Source organism: Leucopleurus acutus (assembly GCF_964270905.1).
Source record: "Leucopleurus acutus genome assembly, chromosome: 3".
Classification (NCBI taxonomy): Eukaryota; Metazoa; Chordata; class Mammalia; order Artiodactyla; family Delphinidae; genus Leucopleurus; species Leucopleurus acutus.
In genome coordinates, this window is record NC_139145.1 from 4630507 (window position 1) to 4651922 (window position 21416).

General features: G+C 53.4%; 1 protein-coding gene across 3 annotated transcripts in view; it reads right to left on the minus strand.

Annotated features, from left to right (window-relative positions):
- RANBP3 (RAN binding protein 3) overlaps positions 1 to 21416 on the minus strand; it is a 54366-nt gene that overhangs the window by 17172 nt on the left and 15778 nt on the right. For 2 of the 3 annotated variants that reach the window (XM_082837311.1, XM_082837310.1), the window contains exons 2-6: positions 18349 to 18404; positions 12787 to 12975; positions 4522 to 4558; positions 4349 to 4435; positions 2270 to 2341 (exon numbers count right to left, since the gene is read on the minus strand). In XM_082837311.1, the coding sequence (XP_082693437.1) occupies positions 2270 to 2341; positions 4349 to 4435; positions 4522 to 4558; positions 12787 to 12975; positions 18349 to 18404 (441 nt within the window). The remainder of the gene's footprint in view (positions 1 to 2269; positions 2342 to 4348; positions 4436 to 4521; positions 4559 to 12786; positions 12976 to 18348; positions 18405 to 21416) is intronic. The other variant, XM_082837309.1, reaches the window with a different exon arrangement.

A 21416-nucleotide genomic window follows, 5' to 3' on the forward strand; every position in this document is an offset into this window, starting at 1 on the left:
TGTTCTCAGCTCTGGGCACAGAGAGGGCTTGGGAGCGGCGACAGCCCAACGGCGACCAGCACGCAGAGCACTCAGATCTTGGTCTCTAGAGACCACTCTCCACTAAGCAGAACCAGGATCCCCTTGAGGAAAGGGAGGGAAGAAGATGAGCCTGGAACCCCTTATGACAGAAAGAAAAGGACATGCTCGAAAGAATGATGCGGACATGGCCAAGGGGCACAGGCTTGACGCAGCTCCCGGCAGCCAACTGTGGGATGCTTAAAATAAACTGATGGTGAAGATAAAATCTGAATGTTAAGATAAACACTAATAACAACAGATTATAACCCACTGACTAAAACAGGAATGCAAACATCCATGTGGCTCTAGTAAACACAGGAGCAAGCAGTGGCAGAGAAGAGCTCTGCTGTCCAGCAGAGTGCCAACCCACAGGAGGCAGAAAATCCCCGGCCGGCCATCACCAGAGTAGTAGCCGCTCCCAGCAAGAAAACATCTCTGGAGGCTAACACTGCAGCAAAAAGTAAGAAGAGGAATGAGATTTTCCAGAGTCTCAAAGTATCTCTCCAGAAAATATTAATCAAAGGGTGAAAAATGACTTTTCAGTGGAGAACCTGGGCGGGCTCCGCCCTATTCAAGTAACAGGACAGTAAACGCCATGAGTCACCTGCTACGGTGCACAGGAAGCACACAGCTTCACCTCTGTGGTGTTCTAGCCCCCAAGGGTAAGTCACCAAGGTCCAGTCACCGGGAAACAGCGGGAAAGCCAGGTTGAAGGCCTTCTCCAATGTAACCGGCCTGCACTCTGAAAGGTTATAAAAGCCGAGGCAAGCTCGAGGGACTGTTGCAGATACGTGATGTGTGAGCCAGGATCTGATGCCTTTGCCATGAAGGACATCACTGGGACGCCCCGGGAAAATCGAATGGGGTCTCTAGGTAGAGGGATAGAGAAGTGCTTTACCATTCTTAAGTGTTACAATTTTTCCCGCAAAAATTAAAGCTAAAAAAAATAAAAGGCAGGCAGGCAAGGAGCTAAGAATAAGTTCACTCTGCAGAGCGGCTGAGCCAGTCTATCACCGCTGCACGTGGCAGCGGGTCCAGGGGCCGGCCGGGCTGTGGCAGGCCTCGGAGGCAGGTCCGAGTTACCCGCCTTGCTCAGGGCTGCCCTGCTCTCAGTGCTGCAGGATAAAGGTTTCGGGGAAGAAGCGGGAGTGGGGCTGTCGCTCAGAGACCTCGGGGGCGAGCATTAGATTCCTAACAGAGCTCGAGGGCTGGCTTCAGTGGCTGATCACCCACCACGGCTGACACGGCCCCCGGGGTTCAGAACGTGACTCGCTAGGCCAGTGCCCAGGTCTTCCCAAGGACCCCTACAAACCAAGCTCCTCTTCAGGCCCCGTGAGGGGGGTCAACTCAAAACAGTTTGCCTTTAGAGTCAAAATGAATTCAACTGTTTGAAACAATGTCATCAAATCAACCCTCAACGTTCTAACAACTTGCCTCTTCCCTCGACAGTGCCCTCGTGCCAGAGTATGACTGGTCTCGCAGCGCTTTTGAAGTCGGCAATGAATTTATATAAGGCAGGTTGGGTTACAGAATTAAGATGGTTACACTCGCTCATTAAATCTTTTATGAGGAATTCCAGCCACGTGGGAGAAACTTTCAGGAAACCTTGGAGTTGGTTCTCTAGTGAGAGACCAAAAAAGGAAAGCCCCACATTCTTCAGAAAGGATCAAGCTATTTTCCTTAAAATTCTAAGGCTCTGATTAAATATATTTATCTAAACAGATCTAAGTAATGTTAATTCATGTGAGAATTTAATACGCAGAGAAGGGGTCTGGAAAATTACATAAACTTCAGAGTGGTTACCATTGGGATGGCAGAGTGCGTGGGAAATGGAGAGGTGGATTCTTTTACTCTATGTATTTCTGAGTTTTTAATGATACAAACGTATTATTTGTGTAAACTTTTGAAAAATGAGTAGTATACTTCATTACAGTTCTTTTTTGTTTTTGCTTGTCTCTCTCTCTCTTTTTTTTTTAAAAGGACTTGCAACTCCTTGTAACCAGGCCCTGCTTGTAGAAACAGAAATTAAGGGCTGACGAAGCCTGCCTCACACCAGATTCCAAATCTGTGCAGTGAAGAGTTGGGGAACATTTAGGAACTGAAAAAGAAGGTTGCCTTCAAACCACCCATTCCCAATTAAGACCTTGCTTTTCATCCCAGGAAACCCCCAGTGACCAGCCGAGAAAGGTAAAGGGACGCGAGGGCTCACCTGGTTCTGAGTCAGAATTGCCTGCAGATGGCTCGCAGAAGGTGGATGGCATAAAAACATTGTTTTTTGATACTGTCAACAAGGAGGTGCAGGCAGGGGAGGGAACAAGAGGAAAAACAGTGTGAGTAGGCAGGGTAGACGTGCACAGGATCACTTCTCCCACCTGAGGGGTCATCTCCAGGCCCCACCGTTGGGGAAAGGGGGGGTCAGCATTGTGAACCTGGCCTTTGGCAACTCCCAGTAAAAGTGAAACCCTGGGACTCTTTCTAAAGCAAAAGAAAGGTGGGTGTCCAGTGGAACAGCCTAAATCTGTTTGATATCTAGCAGTTGACTCTGGCCTGCTGTGGCCACCTGCCTCGTCCTTGTGCCCCTGTGGGAGCAGCCAGGAGGGAAGCGGATGCACCCGATGTTCCGAGTCTCCCCTGGGGCCAAGCCTCAGGCCCTGCTCCTTGTCACCAGTCGGGGCTCGGCTGGCTGCAGACCCCCTCCCCTCACCTGTTTAGGATCTTACAAAATCAACTGCTTCCCGGGTTGTGGGCCAGGCAACAATGCAGTGGGGCTGAAGATCTAACTGTGCGGACAGAAGGCAGCTAGCTAAGTGGAAACAGTGCAGTGCAAAGGCCTCCAAACGTGGGACTGCTTGTGGCTCCACTCCCCTGATGGCTGAGCGCTGAGCATCCCCTAGGTGGTGACGCGCGAGAGGAGAGGGCTAACGCCTGCTGGTCCTCTACCCCTTCAGCCTACAGTCACAGCACAAACCACCTCCTCTCTTCTCCGCTGCACCTTCTCGATGCGCAAAGTGCGGTTCAGCAGTGGACGGTGAGCGGGAAGGAGTACGATCAAGGCCAGGAAGTGGACGCTCCCTCCTCCTGTGGTAAGGCTCACGTGACAAGCGTGCAGAGATCCTTAGAAAAAGGACGTAACCGCAGCCTGCACTGTGGACCGCCCGAACGGCTCCTCAATGCCTGGCTAGCAAACGACAGTGCCTCTATTCAGGGGGGTCTCCCGCAGTTATGAAAAAGGATGAGGCAATGTCCAAAACAAGTGTTCAGGGAACAGGCATGAAATTAAGTGTTACAGGGATGAGCGTAAGAGGACACTCTCTTTCTACACTGTACATTCCTGTGACGTTTGCATTATTCTTGGAAGCAGAAACAAAGCTTCCAGGAGTGTCTTTTTTTCCCTTAAAGTGATATCCTTAGGGCTCACACTTGTAAATGTTTTACATGAATTCCCAAGAATGAACTTCAAGCTGGGGAACTGGAGAGTGTCTGTAAGCCAGCACCGCAGACAGCACGGGGCGATGCCAGAGTGGACAGAGCCAGGACCGGGGGCGGGAGTGGGGAACCCTGCCGCAGCTTTTACCCTCCAAGGCGCAGGGGTGTCCCCAGGCTTGCAGAGTCCCCTGCTAAGCATCTCCCTCTACCCCAGGAACCCGCCTCTTGCCTGAACCAGCCTGTGTCCACCAGCTGGTCTGCTGGCCTGTGTGTGTGTGTGCAGACCTGGCACCAGGCTGGAGCTTCCAAGCCCTTGGGCCCAGCCACAACCACAGGGACAGGGTCCCAGCTGGCCAACCCTTCCAGGCTCCCCCAAGCCCCCTCGTTGGGGAGCTCACGGTATTCCACCACCAAAGTGCCTGCTGGGGCCACTGGACTCCCTCCTATGTACTGTCTGTGTGTGTGCCTGGGATTCTCAACTGGCCCACCGGGCTCTAGGCACATGGCTGAAGGGCCAGGAGGACACCCCATTTCCCCCACCTTCAGTCAACACATAGCCAGCGGCCTTGCAAGGTGGACGTGCGCTTAATGGTCAGAGCCCCGACCAGGGCCCTGACGGTCCCTTTCAGAGGGACGATTTCTTCGCGAGCCTTGCTTATTAATAGTCTACTAGGTCTCACCCCTCCAGACGGGGGCACCTGTGCTACCCTCGGGCACGCTCCAGCCTCACTCCTGACGGAGACTGACTTAATTCTAACGGGATGTGCACAGGGGACAGACAGGCGTGTGAGGCGCTGGAGGGGAACAGCGGGCTTGGAAACACAGGTGCTTTCACCGTCTATCGAAGGGCTGCAACTGTTACCTGACTGTGAAGGCGGGAATTGCGTTAAAGAGGATGTTCTTTCCCGCTTGACGGGAGGGCAGTAATTTCCATCTTCTCGGTCAGAATCTACAGAAAATGAGGAGGAGGAGAAAAATCAGGCTGCTTCCGCTTTTACAACCAAAACTGGTGAAACATTTGAGAGATTTCCTCACCTTCTCCACCTTCGGGGCTGGAGCCTCCGGCTGACCTCTGAAACAAGAACACATGTAAGGGCGGTCAGAGAGGGCCGCGCGGCCCAGGGCCCGGCAGCTCCTGACTTCTGCCACAAATGGATCCCGAAATGTAGCGTTGAGGGCACGCGGCCTGGGCTCAGTCACCCGGGTCACAGACAGGCTTTCAACCTAATGCTCAAAAATCCCCCATGAACCGTCATGCCTCTGCCTCACCAGGCCTCGTGCCAAGGAATCCTCTTAACGGCTGGGAACGCGTTCCCAGCACAGGATCAGTTTCCGTGTTTCTCCACCGGGTACAGCTAACTGGCGTTCCCCCACCCCAGCCCCCCAATTCAAACACTGAAACTGGATCTGGCCAAGTTCACTTTGCCAAGAGCTGGAAAGCAACCCTCTCTGCACCCTGAAGGGCTGCAGGACCGCTGACACTGGCTGCGTGACACTGGGTCATGGTGGTTCCCATTCCTGGCCCTGGCACATCCCATGGTATGGAACTGTTTCAAGGTGGGCTGTTATTTCCAGAGCAGCCGAGAGCTTTGAAGCCTTGGGCCGAAGTGTTCAGAAGAGAATCCCCAGGTACAACAGCTCAGACCGTAGAACCCACCGAACAATCATCAGCTGAGAGTGAAAGGTGGCTGAAGCATCTCCTCCTTGACAACCTTTAATTTTAGAATGCGAACGAGCAATTAAGAAGCTTATAATGAGCCCCCGCCCCATGTGGGATAATACACAGTCCCTGCTGTACATCCCCTCTCAGGGACATGAGATTCTTCAGAACTAAGCAGCCAAAAGCAAACTCTGAAGGGTGAACATCACCACCCCCGCCCCCGGGTCACCGGTTTAAGAGCAAGCAGGGGAGCCAATTTGTTTATTTTCAGAAAAGCCCCTCAGGAGTTAAGTTTAGCCAAAGGAGGACCACCTGCCTCGAGGAGCTGTTAGGGATTAAATGAGATGATGCATGGGAAAGTGCTTGGCAAGCTGCAAAGCCGTGTGTAAAAGCAGTAACTGCTGCAAATAAGAAAACTGCACACGAGGAGCCGGGGGACCTCCCAGAGCTGGGGTGGCACTTTCCCTGTAAAGGGCCAGAAAGTATTTTCAGCTTCGGGCCACAAGTTGTATATTCTTTATTTTGTTTTTACAATCCTTTAAAACACCATCTTAGCTTGCAGGCTGGACAAAAACAGGCGGGGGGGCAGAGTTTGCAGACCCATCCTAAAGGACAGTGAGAGCCTGGATGGTAAGAAAAGGACCCCAACCTGGCCTTCCCCCCCAACCCCCGCATCAGAGACCATCCACCAAAATGCCTGGGAAACGCGAAACCCTCGTAACACAACAGGGGCTCAATATGTGAACATATCATGGGGCCCAAAATGAAATAAAATACCTAAGGGTCCAGCAGGCTGGCTCTACATGAGTGCAAAACAGTGGCCAGGGCTCGAGCTCAGAGCATGAAGGCACTAAATCCTGCTCTCGAAGGCTTGCCAAGCCTAGTCAGCTTCTCCTAGCTCTGCATGTCCTAAACCTGAAACGCGGGGCAAATTATTTCACTGGCCCAAGCTTCCACTTCTTCGCTTGGAAAATGGCGGGGCCAGCGCTTCCTCCGTAGGGAGGGAGGTGCAGGGGGTCAGTGGGCTAAGCAGGCAGTGCCACATGGCTCGCAAATGGACAGGCCACGCTCTCCCAGCCAGCTCACCCCCTCGGGATGTCATACTTCGGGGCAGTGCTGGGGGAGGTGGGAGAGCCAGGTGAGGGACCAGGGGACCCTTGGAGGAGCAGAGAAGAGGGTCTCAGCATGGGGGACCCAGAGAGGCGCTCTTGCAGTGCTGTCATTCTACGGGGCCCAGGCTGGCATCTGACAGAACGGAGCCATGTCACCAGAACATCGGGTGCTCCTCTCAGATGCTCCCCTGCCCTGGGTGACACCATGAAGGTGCAGGCTCCAGGCCCCTCCCTCCTACTCCTCCACAGCAGGCCCGGCCACCCCCAGCCCAGCCCTCGCCCTCAAGTCCCATCCTCGACTCCCCCCACCCCCCACCTTTTCACTCAACAAGCATCTCAACTCTCCCAAACCTGCCCATGGCAGCCTCTGGGGCCTGTGGGATCCGCTGCTTCCTGAATGACTTCTGGCACCTGGAAAATGGCCAGCCCCCTGCCTCTGTAGACACTGCTCCCTCACCCACGGACACCGTCCCTTCCCTTGCCCCCCAGACGAAAATCCCTCAGGCCGTGGCCTCACCGCTCCCTGCACTTCTCCACGGCTCTCACTCCAGCCGTGGGTCGGTGTCAGGATCCCCCTCTAGCCTCTAAGTTCCAGGAGGGTGTGGCCCCAGCACACAGTGGGGCTTCACTGGCCTGTGTTCAGTGGAAGCAGCCGGATTCCAGGCACTCCATGGGCCATGGAGAAGCTGCCAAGGCATGTGTCCCCCAAGTTACACACAGAGCAACGGACCCAAAAGCTGTGAGGCCAGAGCGTCGTCCTGTTTCCCAGCTGCTGGGGAGGACAGTTCTCTGTCACCTCGATCTCAAGAGGACCCCCGCCTTTCCTCTTGGCTAGCTACGTTAATTTCCACATGTGTGAATTTCCGAGCATTCCTTCTGCTACGGATTTCTAATTTTATCCCATTGTGGTCCGAGAAGACTCTGTGTGATTTCAATCCTTTTAAATCTACTGAGACTTGTTTTGTGGCCTAGTGAGTGGTCCATCCTGCAGCTTCCTGCATGCCCCTGAGAGGCCCGTGTACCCTGCAGCTGCTGAAGTCCTCTCTGCCCTCGTCCTGCTTCTGTCTGGACGTTCTAGCACCTGAACATGAATGAGGAGCACTGAGGTCTCCAACAATGTACTGGATTGTCTATTCTCCCTTCATTCTGTCAGTTTTTGCTTCGTGTATTTTGGGACACTTTTAACAACACTTAACTTCCTCGCCTCTGCAAGTGACACCCCAAACCTCTCAGGGATCTGGGTCTCCTTGAAAATTTGATGGGTGCTAGGAGCCTTTCTCCAGAAAAGTACCCAGACCTCAGGGGCTGCAGCCCCGCCTCTTGGGGCCCAGGACTGCTGAGGCCGGGTGGCCTCCTGCAGCACTGGGCCCCCTTCGTCCATCACACCCTAGCCTTGCTGTCTCCTTCCTGTCTCCTGAACATGTCAACCCTGTTCCTGCCTCAGTGTTCCTTCTTCACGTGCTACTTGCACAGCTGTCCCTGACCACCTCCAGGGTGAACCCCTGCTCACGGGCTACATCATCACCCAGCAAGCAGGAGCAGCTCTTCTCCACCCTACCCTCCAGCTTCTCTCGGGCCTCTGCCCTGTTTTGTGCATCACAGTGGGATGTGTCCATCTGTTGTTTGTCTCCTGCTACCATGAGGCCCTACCCTGTCTGTTCTGCTCACAGCTCATACACCCCACACCCAGACACTGCACAAAAGACGCTCAGCAAGTACTGCACAAATGGAGCCTGTCCTCCGCCACAGCCCCTTTGGTGACCTGGAAAAGAAAGGGCACCTGGCCAGACAAGATCAGATACTCCTAGACCCCTGACCCCAGGAGACCCTCAAATCCATGCTCCGAGTCTATTCTAAGACCCACCCCACAGGCATGTGGCAGGCCTCTTTGTCCTGGAAAAGCTGGGAGGCTAAGGCCTGCAAAGGACAGCACAGGAAGATTCCCCAACTGGGAGGACCTTCCAGAAGCTGCTGGAACTTCCTGGTGGGTCTGAAACAGCCGACTCAGAAGCAGTGAGGAAAGTGACGCCAACAACTCTCCTCAATAGGAACTAGGGCAAGGAAGCAGGAAGACAGACTGCAAAGCGAAGTCATTTCTGCTTGCCTTTGGAGCCTACTTGACAGCTAAAAACCCTCCACCACTGCCCGTGCGAGAAGCAGCCTGCCCCCTGCTCCTGCCGGGGAAGGCCTGCGCTTGCTGTCTGGGTCTGGCTGCCTCATGCTGTCTTCCCCCAAAGCAGGAAAAGGCCTGGTGTGCACTGCTCCCCTTCAACCCACACAAGGCCAATGCCAGCTCCACAGACACTGTCCTCAGATACAGCAGCCTGGGGGGGCAGGACGTCTTCCATGTCAAAGTGGTCTGGGGGCCACCCCTCGCCCCAACCAAGGGAACAGCTCTTCAGGGGTCAGTCTAGGACAATGCCTGGGACACACATGGAGTCAGGCCTTGCAATCCCAACTCCTTGGAGCCCAGAAGGCTGCAGCCAAAGCTCAGGAGCCACTGCTCCAGGGACTCCTGTGAGGAGGATTTTAAGAGCAGGCTCTCAGGATCTGCGCCTCTGGGGAGGAGCGGGGACAGAGCAGGGTGTGGAAGCCCCATTTCCTCCTCTGCTTCTTCCCACAGCAGAAGCCACCACTCAAGGATTGGGGCTTCAGGATGACACCCCGGGGACGCTGGGACCAGCATCCTTTAGGGATGCCACGACGAAAATATGCCCAACGAGCACTTACATGAGGAGGCCAAACAGAAAGAAGACCAAAGAGAACACTTCAACTTATTTTTCTGGCGCTGGTGAACGAATGAAGTGGACGGCGGCAAGGCCGCGGCCTAGCGAGCAAGCCCGCCCTGACTGCGCACTGCAAGGTGGCCTGAGTCCCTCCAGCGGGCGGGACAGGCAGCACAGTCCTCTCCCCTCAGAAGACACTGGAACCTCAGGGGAAGCAGCTCATTCTGTGAGGTGCGTATAAGTCCCTGTTGCCAAGTACAAAATAGGAGGGAACGCCTAACCCAGGATGGGACCACAGGTGTGAGAAGCTTCTGATCTTGGTGTAAAGGATGAAACAACGAAAATTACAATCGTTAACTGAATCACTTTGCTGTACACCTGAAACCAACACAACATAAATCAACTATATTTCAATAAAAATTTTAAAAATCAATAAATACAATTATGACTGTTAAAAAAAATAAAATTACGATCATTCACTTTGCTAAGGCTTGCACCCTCCCCCCTCCCAAACATGGCTCTCATGAGGCTGCCTGGCGTGGCCTCGAGAGGACAAGGCTGCCAGGCCAGTCCAGGAGGAGGGGACGGAGCTGAGACACAGACACAGACAAATGGGCAGTGAGCAGGAATGAACGGTGCTGCCTTCCTGACCTCCCGGAAAAGACCAGAAAGCAACACCATGTCAGGGAAATTCCTTCCAGAAAATGCCAGACACCGTTTGGCCTGCCTGGGACTCAGTGATTCCCCATTTGGACGGCCCAGTTAGAAAGCCCACTGCTGGACTTCCCTGGTAGCGCAGTGGTTAAGAACCTGCCTGCCAGTGCAGGGGACACGGGTTCGAGCCCTGGTCCAGGAAGACCCCACATGCCGTGGAGCAACTAAGATTGTGCGCCACAACTACTGAAGCCTGTGCGCCACAACTACTGAAGCCCACGCACCTAGAGCCCGTGCTCCTCAACAAGAGAAGCCACCGCAATGAGGAGCCCTCACACCGCAACAAAGAGCAGCCCCCGCTCGCCGCAGCTAGAGAGCCCGCGCGCGGCAACGAGGACCCAACGCAGCCAAAATAAACAAGATAAACAAATAAATAAATTTTAGAAAGCCCACTGCTGGGGCTGCAGGAAAATGGACGCCTGGGATTAAAAGTCACTTAAGGGGTGTCCTTCATGTGGACCACAGGCAGATTCACTGCTGTTTATTCTGTAACCGAGGGAACCAGCTCAGAGATTCTTACCAAAAAGGCAGACATCGAAAAAAGAAAAAGAGAGGTGGCCTCCCAAGATGTGAATGCTGGGCAGGGCCAGGGCGGAACGAGGGTCAAACCCTGTGCAGATGCCAGAGGATGAGGGGCTGGCTCCAGACTCTTTCTAAGCTTCCTGGTGGGTCTCATAAACATATTTCAGGCTCGGCAGTGCCTTGATGCAGAGCTTCAGTCTGGTAGACTCCAGCCAGCCTCCAAGTGAGCATTGGGAACGCTCACTCTCTCCGGATCAAACGGACAACTTAATCTGGATGTGGTTTGGTCTCCTTCAAGCTGCCTTGTGAGAGCCAAGAAGTCTGATATATTGAGACTTTTTCCTGGTACTGAGTCTTCAATGGCCAGAGTTCTGATGAGACTGAAAGACGATAAGGGCCCTTTATAGGCAACAATTCAGTGAGCCACTATTTATTATAAAGAATTTGCAGCTTTACACTCGCTCAAGGGATCGTGGAATAAAGAAGAGACAAACGTGAGGGATGGGACCTGTCGGGTAACCTGTGGGTGTTTCCTGAACCCCAGTGTGGCACAGAGCAAGCTCCAAATCTACTCTGATGCAAACGCACCTAGTCCGAGTTAGCCATAGACATCTCACCCCGGGAAGAAGCTGGGCTCAGGTTCCATCTGCCTTGACCTATGCCCTAATTGACCTAAAAAGCAAAGGTTACTTGCCTTGATGCCTAATCAGCAGAGAAAGCCCTGGTTGACTCAGAGCTGTCACAAGTGATGTGATGGTCACGCTGCTGGGACTTCTGACAGAACTGGGACCCCACAGTTACGCGCGTGTATGTCACGGGTATGGCCTTGGCTACGACGCTGGTACATTCAGAAACTGCTTCCCCCAGCCCCAACTCTCTCCCACGTGATGTAACAACCATCCCCAGGCTCCCTGCCATTGCGCTTGACCTTGCATTTGCCAGTTGGGGCACTGCTTGAATGTCTCGGAATTAGAGTCTCTGACCCACAGTCCAAAAGAAATGAGGAGCCGAGCTCCACCGGCCAGGCTTCAGAAATCACTGCCTGGACCGGCCACAGCCTGAAGGCGAGGCCCCCAGGGTGCTTCCTGCACAGGCCCCGTCTCACCAAGTGGTCATCAGAAGTAAGGGGCCCGAAAGAGCCTCGCTTCTGGAAAGGCAGTTGCCGTGACACAGCCTCTACTGTTTGCCACCCTAGACTGAAAACCCTCAACCTCTTCAGCGGGAGATGCTCCGTAAACCGTGCTTTTCAACCCAGGCAGCAGCAGAAGGGCCCAGTCTCCTGGGCAGATCCGCACAAAGATCATCTGTTCTCAGGGAACTGAAAACATGTACCTGCAAAGGCCGAAGGCATGAAACTCATAACGCCCAATTTGGGAGAAGGTTCCAGCAGCTGCTCTGCCTCCAAGCCCAAAAGTTGAAAAGCCTCTGAATTCTTGCTGTCAGCCCTCGTGTGAGGACTATGCTCCCAGAACTCTCTGGTGTAAGCACCTCGGGCCGGAACCTCTCGTGGGCTTCCTTACCCCAAGCCCATTTCTATGCCACGCAGGACTCCCCCATACCCTGCCCCACACGGATCCCTCCAGAATGTTAAAGTTTGGCTCCAACCTCACCTTGGCTGAGTATCACTTATTCCTGCGTATCCCAGGGTTTGGTGGCTCTAAGAGAATTTTAGCGGCTTCCTTAAGGACACAGGAGACTGGTGATGGGACACAGGGAACCGCTAAAGGTCTGGGGTAAGGCCTGGGACTGTGACACCCTGCAAGGCTGCCCAGGGTTCAGTGTGGCAGAGCGGGATCCTCTGTTTTCTTGACAGTCATTTTCCCCTGTCATGAGAATGGGGGACTCTGTCACTAGGTACCGAGACGACGAGGTTTTCGATCCTGAATGTAGGCTAATGTTTACCTTTCCCAATTTATCAAACTCCAAAAACTCAAGACATTTCTTGTTCTGGAGAGCTCACAATCTTCTCCACCTATAATCTTCAAAAGCCTTCTGAATACAAAGATAAAGGGCTCAAGGGATTCCCTCTGGATTCAAAGGAAGAGTCTCTTCTTCTTCCTGCGTTGATTGAAGACAAGCAGTTCACAGCCCAACCACAGCCCAAACACAACCAGTCTTGCAAAGCAATCTGCGGTAGACACCTTTTCCTATAGGTCAAGGAAGCCGGAGCCTTTTGTGTTTCTAAGATAACTGAACTTGAATGCCCAAATTCAGGGAGAGGAGAAGGAAAAATGGAAGGAGGGAGAAGGGGCCGAATTTGCTGTGGAAGGTTCTACCCCACTACTCAATTCCTCTTTTGCCCCCTCGCCTCCTTCAGGAACCAGGACTAGCTTCTGGCTATGGGTAAAGGTTCCCCCAACTAGAAAAGTCTCACTGTAAAAGGGGACTTCCTCTTTCCTGACTTTTTGGCAGCAGGAATTAAAGGGAGCTGGAGGGCCTTTGTTATCTTTTCAGTTATCATCAGCTGCTGACAACCTGGGGTGTGGATCTGAGGGGCCCGGAGGGAAAGGGGCCAGTCTGGGTTGGGAGCCCCGGGCCATGGGATGCCGGGTGGAGGTGGACTTACCCCTGCCAGTTCTCGTGGAAAAGGAGGAAGCTGGGCTTCAGGAGCGCTGGCTGAAGCGCTAGCGGGGGCAGGAAGCTCTAGGGCATGCTCACCAGCTGACTCGGGGTGACCCGTGCCATGGTGGGGGGCCTCAGCCTCCCCCCGAGGCTCCTCTCCCGAATCCGACAAGTCTTTTTGCTCTGCAGAGGACTGGGAGCAAAAAAGACAATTTTCCTTCAATGTAAATAAAGCCAGCAACGCGGGGCAGGGGAGGGGGGCAGGGGAAGGTCTGGAGATGCTCGGCCTTCAGCAGCTCCTGCCTGGGAGGTCAGGCCAAGAGACCCGGCACATGCTACCGCGTTCTGCTCCACAGAGCCAGCCCTCCACACTGACAGAAGGGCAGTGAGCGCGGACCTGCTGCTGTCGGACCTGGCAGGGAGCTCTGAGGTGTGCAAGAAGTTGGACCCTCCTTCTGAAAACTGCAAGGTGGCCCCTGTGGCACAGAGATCCTCTGCCGATGGCAGTGACTGAGGAAACATCCCTGTGACCAAGACGGGGGCGGTGCCTCTAGCAGAGGGGAACAGGGGCAATTGTGTCAAACTGTCCCCAGGGCTTAATTACCCATCCACTCAAACATACTCGTGAGGGGAGGTGGGCGCCAGCACCCTGTCTGGCCACTGGGAGAGCCAGGGCGGCGGGGCCAGGGCTTCTGCACTGGCTGCGGCCCCGCCAGCACCTTCCCATCTCTGCCGCTTAAACCCGAGAGGAAGGGAACGCTTTCTTGCTCGGCGAGCGCAGGTGTGGGGTGACCCCGCGAGTTGGCAGACACACAGAGAGCCGGTTTTGTATCAGTGACAGGTGGGTGGGGCTCCGGCTGAAGGAGGGAGCCCCTCGGCCTACAATTCTCCCAGACTCCCACCGCACATTCCGAGCCAGGGCTTATCTAGAAAACAGCCAGGGTAAGGGGAAGCCGGTCCCCAAAGTCTTCGTCCTCAAAAGCACAGACCCCGCCCCCGGCATCCTTTGAGGTGGTTCTTGGGATTCTAAAGGGGCTTCCATGGGCTGAGGGCTCTGTGGCCAAGATTCTTCTTGAGAGGTGCGTTACAGAGCCGGTGTCCTGTTATAAAATACATGGGCTCCGGTCCCCAAGCCTCCTGCCTGGCATCGTCCACCACACGTTTCTCTCGCTTTGTGAACTAAATGACCACGGGGCCACCCTGCCTCCCTGCAGACACGGCTGTGTTCTTCCTGCCTGTGAAGTGACTGAAACCTCTTTAGATAGGACTTGGGACTATTTTTAAATGTGTGAGCCTGCTAGATGAAAGGAACTACATAGAGGATTTTAAGAGAACTTTCAAACATTCTTATGAAAAAGCAAAAGCAACACAACTCATCCATACATCTAAAAAAGCCACCCAAATTGACTCTTCCTATGCAGGGGAGAGCCAAAGACATAAAAGGCCCTCCTTCCCAGGCCATTCCTCAAACCTGTCCAAGGCACCGAGGTTGGTCCACGCACCAGTCTGCTGCTACTTTATGGCTAGAGATTTAACACCATTTTAAAGAGAAAATGAAACCCAGAGCTCTAGGGGAAATTGCCTATCTCTGTTCAGAACCACTTGGATTTTTTTTTAAAATCCCTGCTTTACGAATATAAATGTAGAAATGCCCTCATGGCATGGCAGACTAGAGATGAAGCCTAAGTCGGAGGACCAAAAAGAAATACAAATGCCATTCCAGCATTTTCTCCTTGGGTCTGAGTAAGCTCTAAGGAACCAAGATAGAGCCTGTAGTTTTTCAACATGTTTGTTAAAATCGGACATCGAGATTTTGGCAGGCTTTGACATCATCCTAAAATATACATGGCCGACAAAAAACCACGCATACAGGGTACGCTTGTTACACACACAGTAAGCTCCCAGTGTTGTCGGTGACACCCTGCTTCCTGCCCAACTGCTGCTGTAACTGCTTTCTGCCTTTTTGGTAAATGGACATTATCCTGCCAGTGCAACCCCAAAATCTTCTGCCTTCAGATTAGCAAATATTTGGAAAACAAAGTAAATGAAAGAAATGTTCAGTCGTCACAAACAGTGAAACAAACTACGGAAGGAGATTCAAATTCTCTTCACATTAAAGAGAAAAAAACTGTCTGTCTCCATTCAAGCCAGTTAAGAAAAGGTTTCATTTTTGCCCCTAAAACACAAATGGGTGGAAATGCAAGCATTTTGTGAAGAGCGCCATCTTGAGGAAGCTCAAGAACAGGAAAGCAGTAGAGACAGTTCCTGTGCTGTCAGTCTGGCTCCAGGTTTGCATTTCGGGCGTCAGGACTGGAGTTCCGCTGCTGCCCGATGCTCTAACACGGAACAGTGGGAGGATCTGACGACTTGTCCTGAGACCACGGGATGCCACCGGCAGGCCACCACCACCAAGCTGTGGTTTGCTGCAAATGCAACTCCAACTGTCTATGGGACTGACGGAAAATCTTGTGTGTCTTTGTCACCAAACCAACACCAAAACGCCTGGGCTGGCAGCCTAATTTTTTTCTTTTTGATTTCAAAGCCTTTGAAGGGGGCTGTGGGCTCTTGGAGTGCATCCCACTGGGGCACTGGTGGTTTAGAGATCATTCACTGAAAGAAGGTAATGCTCCCACAGTTGACAACGGGACTTCTTGATCTTTGTGGATCAAAAAGTGGCTCAAAAAACAGCTGTATGGGAGACCTAGGTGACAATTAGGAAAATTTCAATGTGGACTATCTATTAGAGGGTATTTCTGAATTAATTATCATTTTCTCAGGCGTGCCCATGGCACTGGGGCCATGGAGAAGAATTCCTAGGAGACACTTGTGCTGAAGTATTTAGGGGAAAACTGTCAGGTGGGTGCAACTTATAGTCGAGCGTTTCTGGCATTTATGATAAAAATGTTAACGGTGAAGCCAGGTGAAGGATACCCAAGGGTCCACAGTACCATTCTTTTAGCTTTACTGAGGATTTGAAAAAAATTTTCAAAAACAGAAAGTTGAAAAGGGAAAATAAAAGCTCCCTCAGAAAAAAACAACGGCAACCTGAACAGATCTTCCCAACTCTTGCTACTGTGGCGTGAGGAGGGAGGGCTGAAATCGCGGCAAGGGGGGGAAGCTGGGAGGGTCTCAAGGTGTCATTTTGTGAGAAGTGTCGTGGCCACTCCTTGCAGACCTACCTTCCCGTCGCTTCCCCTGGGCCGGGGAGCCACGCGGCCATGGAGCCGGCTGTCCAAGCCTCTCCGCTTCCTTCCCGCCCGACGCCCGAGCTGTCATAGCAGCAGAGAAAGGAGGAGGGCTCCGTGTCCACTGGGCAGCCGCCCACCCGGCAGCTCAGAGGGCGGCCCCGACGGACATGCAGGCTCCTCCGGCCTCTGCCGTTAGACGCAGAGGTTTTCCGTGCCCTTCCGATCATCTTGTCACACAAGTGTGACAGCAGGCGAACTCTGAAGAGCTGGAGGTCAGTTATTTCTAGAAGCCCATTTAGAGCTGGCACTGAGTCAATATTTTGATGCGCACGTTTTCACGGTGACGAGCACCTCCCTGGAGACTCTTCGGGTTCAACCTCACCCCGTTTATGTAATTGGCATCAACCTTCTGAAGGTGACACGTGTAAGTCAGCCTTTGAATTACGAAGCAACAGAACCACCTCAACCGTGAAAACAGTACTGAAATAAGAGTTAGTCATTTTAAAAGCATTTTAAATTCAAGTCAAATAAACATTACGTTTTAGCGTTTCACCCTGCTGGCTGTCAGAAAGTCTTCAGGTTTTAAGAATTATTCATTCCAATTACTTGTTTCAAATCTGGGTTGGCAAACTTTTTCTGTAAAGGGCCAGATACTAAATATGTTCGACTTTGCAGGCTAACTGGTCTCAGTCCAAACCCCTTCACTCTGCTGTGGACAGCACAGGTGTGAACTCAGCTCTCTGCACGGGCCAGGCGGGGCCGAACGCCAATAAAGCTTTATTGACAAAAACAGCAGTGGGAGCAGCCCTCTTAGTTGGCTGACCCCTGTTTCCAACTAAAAGTGGTTCAAAAGAAAATCATAACAAAACTCAAAATTCTAGAAAATCCCGATTTTACGGAAAACCTAAGAGAAGTGACTTTTACATCTGAAGCAGAAACCAAACACACCCACCTCTAAAAGCCAGAAGCACATCAAGCCCCTTCACAGTGACTGAACTTCCAAAGGACAAATGATAAAAACACATGTATGCACTGGTCAGGGCCCAAGGGAGAGGGGACGGCAGAGGTTGATGTATCTTGAAAATACCACTCGGAAAACTGAAACCAAAAGGGAAGAACATTTCCTTGTTTTGTTTCCTAAAAAGATTCTTCGGCATAAGAATTAACAACGGGAGAGATTAATTTGAGAACAAGCCTAGCAGATGAGCCCCGGCTGACACAGAAGACACCCTGCGCGGGGGTGCGGGTAGGGGTCTCAGGGCAGCCGCTTCTCCTTCCCGCACCCTCCACGCACTTGCGCCCTCCCCGGCACAGCCCTTGAACGCTGGGGCTGCTCTCTTTTCAGGCCAAGGGGCAGGGTTTACAAGCAGCAGCTGGGCCGCCAGGAGTCCTAAATCGCCAGGCCAGCAGCCCCCAAACTCAAAGCTGGCCACCCTGTGGGGGGACTGGATATCCACCCGAGCACCTGGTCTGTGCGTCACAGCCCTGAGCCGAGAAGCCCCTCAAATGCTGTCCTCATCAACAAGACGCACACGGATTTCAGAACACCTGCATCAACGCAGCGCATTGGTCACCCTGAAATCTTGCCGTGGTATGACATCACACCTGCTCTCATGTCCCAGGCATGAGGGCAGGGACCATCCATTTTTTTGACAAATAGGGGGAGTCCTCATACAAACTTGGGAGGCATCACCACAGAACACCAACCATCTCTGGACACAACCCGGACCTTCCAGGCTGATCCGTTCAGGGAGGGAGACCACCCCAATGACTTCAAGATAAGCAACCACACGCGACTTTGTGGGAAGGCACCGCCGCATGCACCCACCAGTCCTCTGACGGGCTGCTAGCTCATCACGATGAATTAGGCGAGGTACATCAGGGAAAACGAGACATTTAAAGCCCAAGAAGGGGGAAGCAACCTAACAAAGATGGGTGGTGAATATATAATGCAAGCTGACTACTAATTGTTCAAAATGCATTTATGGCAAGTTGGTTGGGGCCAAAAAAATCCCGCGAAAATCTTTAAAGGTCCTACTTTCCCCTTAACCAGCACTGCTCCCTCTCCTCTCCTCCCTCCCCCCGTCCCCGGCCCCCTTTCTCTCCCTCCTACCAGATTTCCTAATGCACAGCAGTACTTCTAAAGCAAATCATTAGGAATGAGAAGGAAGCTGATTCTTCCACTGCTTTTTTAAAGCAGGGTCTCTGAGCCGTGTCCATACACACCCCATCTTAACCTCTTGCCATGGTGACCTAAAGCCACCGGGCTTTTTCTCCATGGCAGAAGGTTCCTCGGCCATGCGACCTGGGGAGAGAGAGCTTGGGGAGAAAACAAGGCAGAGTTAACCACGTGAAGGGAGAACATACCGGCCCCTTACCTTTTGTCCTTTATCCTTCTGAAACACAAAGACGGGCGGAGCAATGGCAGGCTTTTCTGCAAAAAGAAAAATTGGTGTTTTTCCCCCCAACACTATATTCGTACAGTAAACAAAGCTACATTCGTTTGTAATAAGTAAAAACAAAAAACAAACCTGGTATAAAACTAGTAACTCAAAAGATCATCAAATAGCTTAGAAAACAGTTTCTTCACATGGATGAGGGGAAGTGTTCAGTGTGAAAAAACTCTACACAGTGGTAGGATACGTGCACTTTTCTGTGTGCATGTACACACCAATAAAAAGGTTCCAAGACTCACTCAGAACAGGCCATGTCACTGATGGAGGGAGTGCGGTGTGGAGGGTGGCAGGCTGCAGGGTGCCCGGGTGGCTGCTACTCAGCGCCACCAACCGTGGTGCTGCAGGAACGAGGGGCAGAGATGTCAGGTCCCCAATTTCAAAGGCTGGAGACTAGTTCAGTTTTTTCATTTTTTTTTTTTTTTGGTCGCGCCATGTGGCTTGCAGGATCTTAGCTCCCCGACCAGAGATTGAACCCGGACCCCAGCAATGAAATTGTCGATTTTTGACCACTGGCCCACCAGGGAAATCCCTAGGTTTTTAATTTTTCCACATCTGCAGGCCAGCTGAGGCCAGGGATGACCCATTTGCAACCTCTGCCCACGGGACGCATGCTCTTTGGAGAGCTTACTCCGCTCAAGTCAGCCCTGCATTCCACCTGGGTCTCTAAGTGAGCGCCCGTTAAAAAAAAAAAAGCGTGGAGTTGTGAGAAGTCTGAAAGGCCATCTTGCACAGCTGCTGCTGAAGGAAGAAACCCTTTGGGATGTTGTCACTGGACCAGGGAGATGCCGCCAGTCGTTCGTTCTCAGGCAGCTGAGTCCATGGCTCTTGGCCACTTGCTCGAGCAGGCGGCCGCTCAGGAAGGCCCTGCCGCTGGCCAGCGGGTTCTGGACGAGGACTGCCTTAACCCGTGGGGGGGCCCAGAGGCGCCTGTCTCACTGCCTGGGGCCGGGGCGCGTGGCTCTGGGTGCGCTCATGAGTCCTGCGGGCGTGCCCGGGGCCTCTCTCAGCACTCGAGGCCTGGAGAGTGGCGTGGATGGGAAGCCGGGGGATCACGAATTTGGGGAGCACTCGCACGACCCTTCCCCCTCCCTCAGTTGTGGGGAGCCGAGGTGAACCAGGAACCCGCACTCACACAGCTTTAACCCGGCAGGACCACTACGCGGGAGGGGACACAGTTTGCGGGCCATGAGAGCGCTTGTGGGGGACGCGGTCCGAGGGTCTGGTCTGGAGCATCAGGGAAACGCTCCCGAGAAGAGGCAGCTGTGCTGAAGCCTCAAGGAGAAGAGTGAAGGGAGAGGGGCAGGTGTGAAGGGGACAGGGAGCCCGAGGGGCGGATGGTGGCGACGCGAAGGATTTGGGACGGTTGTAAAAGGAGTGCAGGAAACACAGAACAGAGTTTGGGGAAGGGGGCGAAGGCGATCACCCACAGTAAAGAAGACAGGGGGCGGGAGGGACAAGGTCTGGGAGGCAAAAGGACAAGTCCGAGATGGGCAAATGGACACTGTCCCACTCCCCACCCCCAAAACTCCCACCCTACAGAGGAGTAGGACAGATGCCAATCTTCACTTTGGGGCCACAGCCCACCGACGGTGACCATTCCCTCCGCTGTGCTCACTGAAGTCTTGTGGCACTTGGGTCCGATTCACCACGACAGTCCTCCCCAGGCACAGCCCACGCAACCACTGGGGTGAATGACATCTAGGAGACCAAACTGCCACAAGGGAGGAGGGTGGAGGCGTGGAAGGGTCTTCCACGCTTCCCAAGACAGCTGTCTCCCCAGCACAGATGCACAGTTGCTCCACAAACCCGGGGGATCGAATGAAAGCATGAATGTGCTTACTGCTGGGCAGTAAATGACAGCAAAGGAAAGCTGGAGGGACTCTGGGGACAGCTGCAGCTTCTCCACACCATGTCTACCACGGGCGAGCCCAGACACCTTCTGGCGCTGCCCTTTACCCCATAAGCCTAGCACCCGGGGCTGTGGGTCCAGACTCCAGCCTCACTTCTGCAACCGACTGCCCGCCAGCCGCAAGGCTCGGGGGTGTGCAGGAAGGAGCTGGGATTTTGGTCAGCCTAGGGCCCCCGCCCCCCCCCCCTTCCTCACCTCCGTGGTTTAGATGGAGCCCAACCTGGCTCCAGGCTCAAGGAGGAGAATACTGCATGCCCTGGCCCCAGGGGACACGGCGGCACATGAATAAGGCCAGGCCGCTGCCAGCGAATGAGACTCGGGTCCAGGACTTCCGTTGGAGCTACTGGGGAAGGGGCGCTCTTTCCCTGCTGGGGCTGCCAGCAGCTGGGTGTCACCACAAGGGGCCCTGGAGCAGAGCCAATTCAGCAGGAAGCAGAGCTGGGGATGGAGGAGGAAACTGAACCCTGGAGACACGGCTGGAAGCCCTGGGTCAGCAGGCCCGAAGCTAACCCCACCCCACCCTGACTCTTCAGTGAGGCCAGCAAATGCTGATTTTTGGTTAAGCTGGCCTGAGCTTGACTTCTGTCTGTCCCTTGTCTCTAAGAGCCTCCGGCCTCTCCGGGAGAAGAGGCCTAGCCGCTGTAGACTTAATTAAACACACACCATACCCTGTAGAAGAAACCTGGGACTGGCCTCACAGTGAAGCCAAGATGCTCTCTTTCTCTTCCTAGCAGGCATCACCACCTGATGTACCGTGTGTGTGGGTTTATTTTGGTCTGTCTCCCCTAGTAAGGGATCACCTCCATGAGATCGGAGCCTCTGCCTCGCTCCCCTTGTGTCCCACGGTCTGAGAACAGTAATCGGCACCCTGCAGGGATTCAACAAATATTTGATGGAGGGATGAGTAAGGCAAGGGGGGCACTGAGAAAATGACTGCCAGGCTGTAAGGAAGGACTGGAACGGAGAGGAAGCATCTGAGTGGTAGAGGAAGAGCTTCCTGGTGCTGGAACTGTGATGGCTGATGTGCAGGCACCCAGGAGGGGCTGCCTGTGGGCCCCCGGGGCAGGACGGGAACAGAATT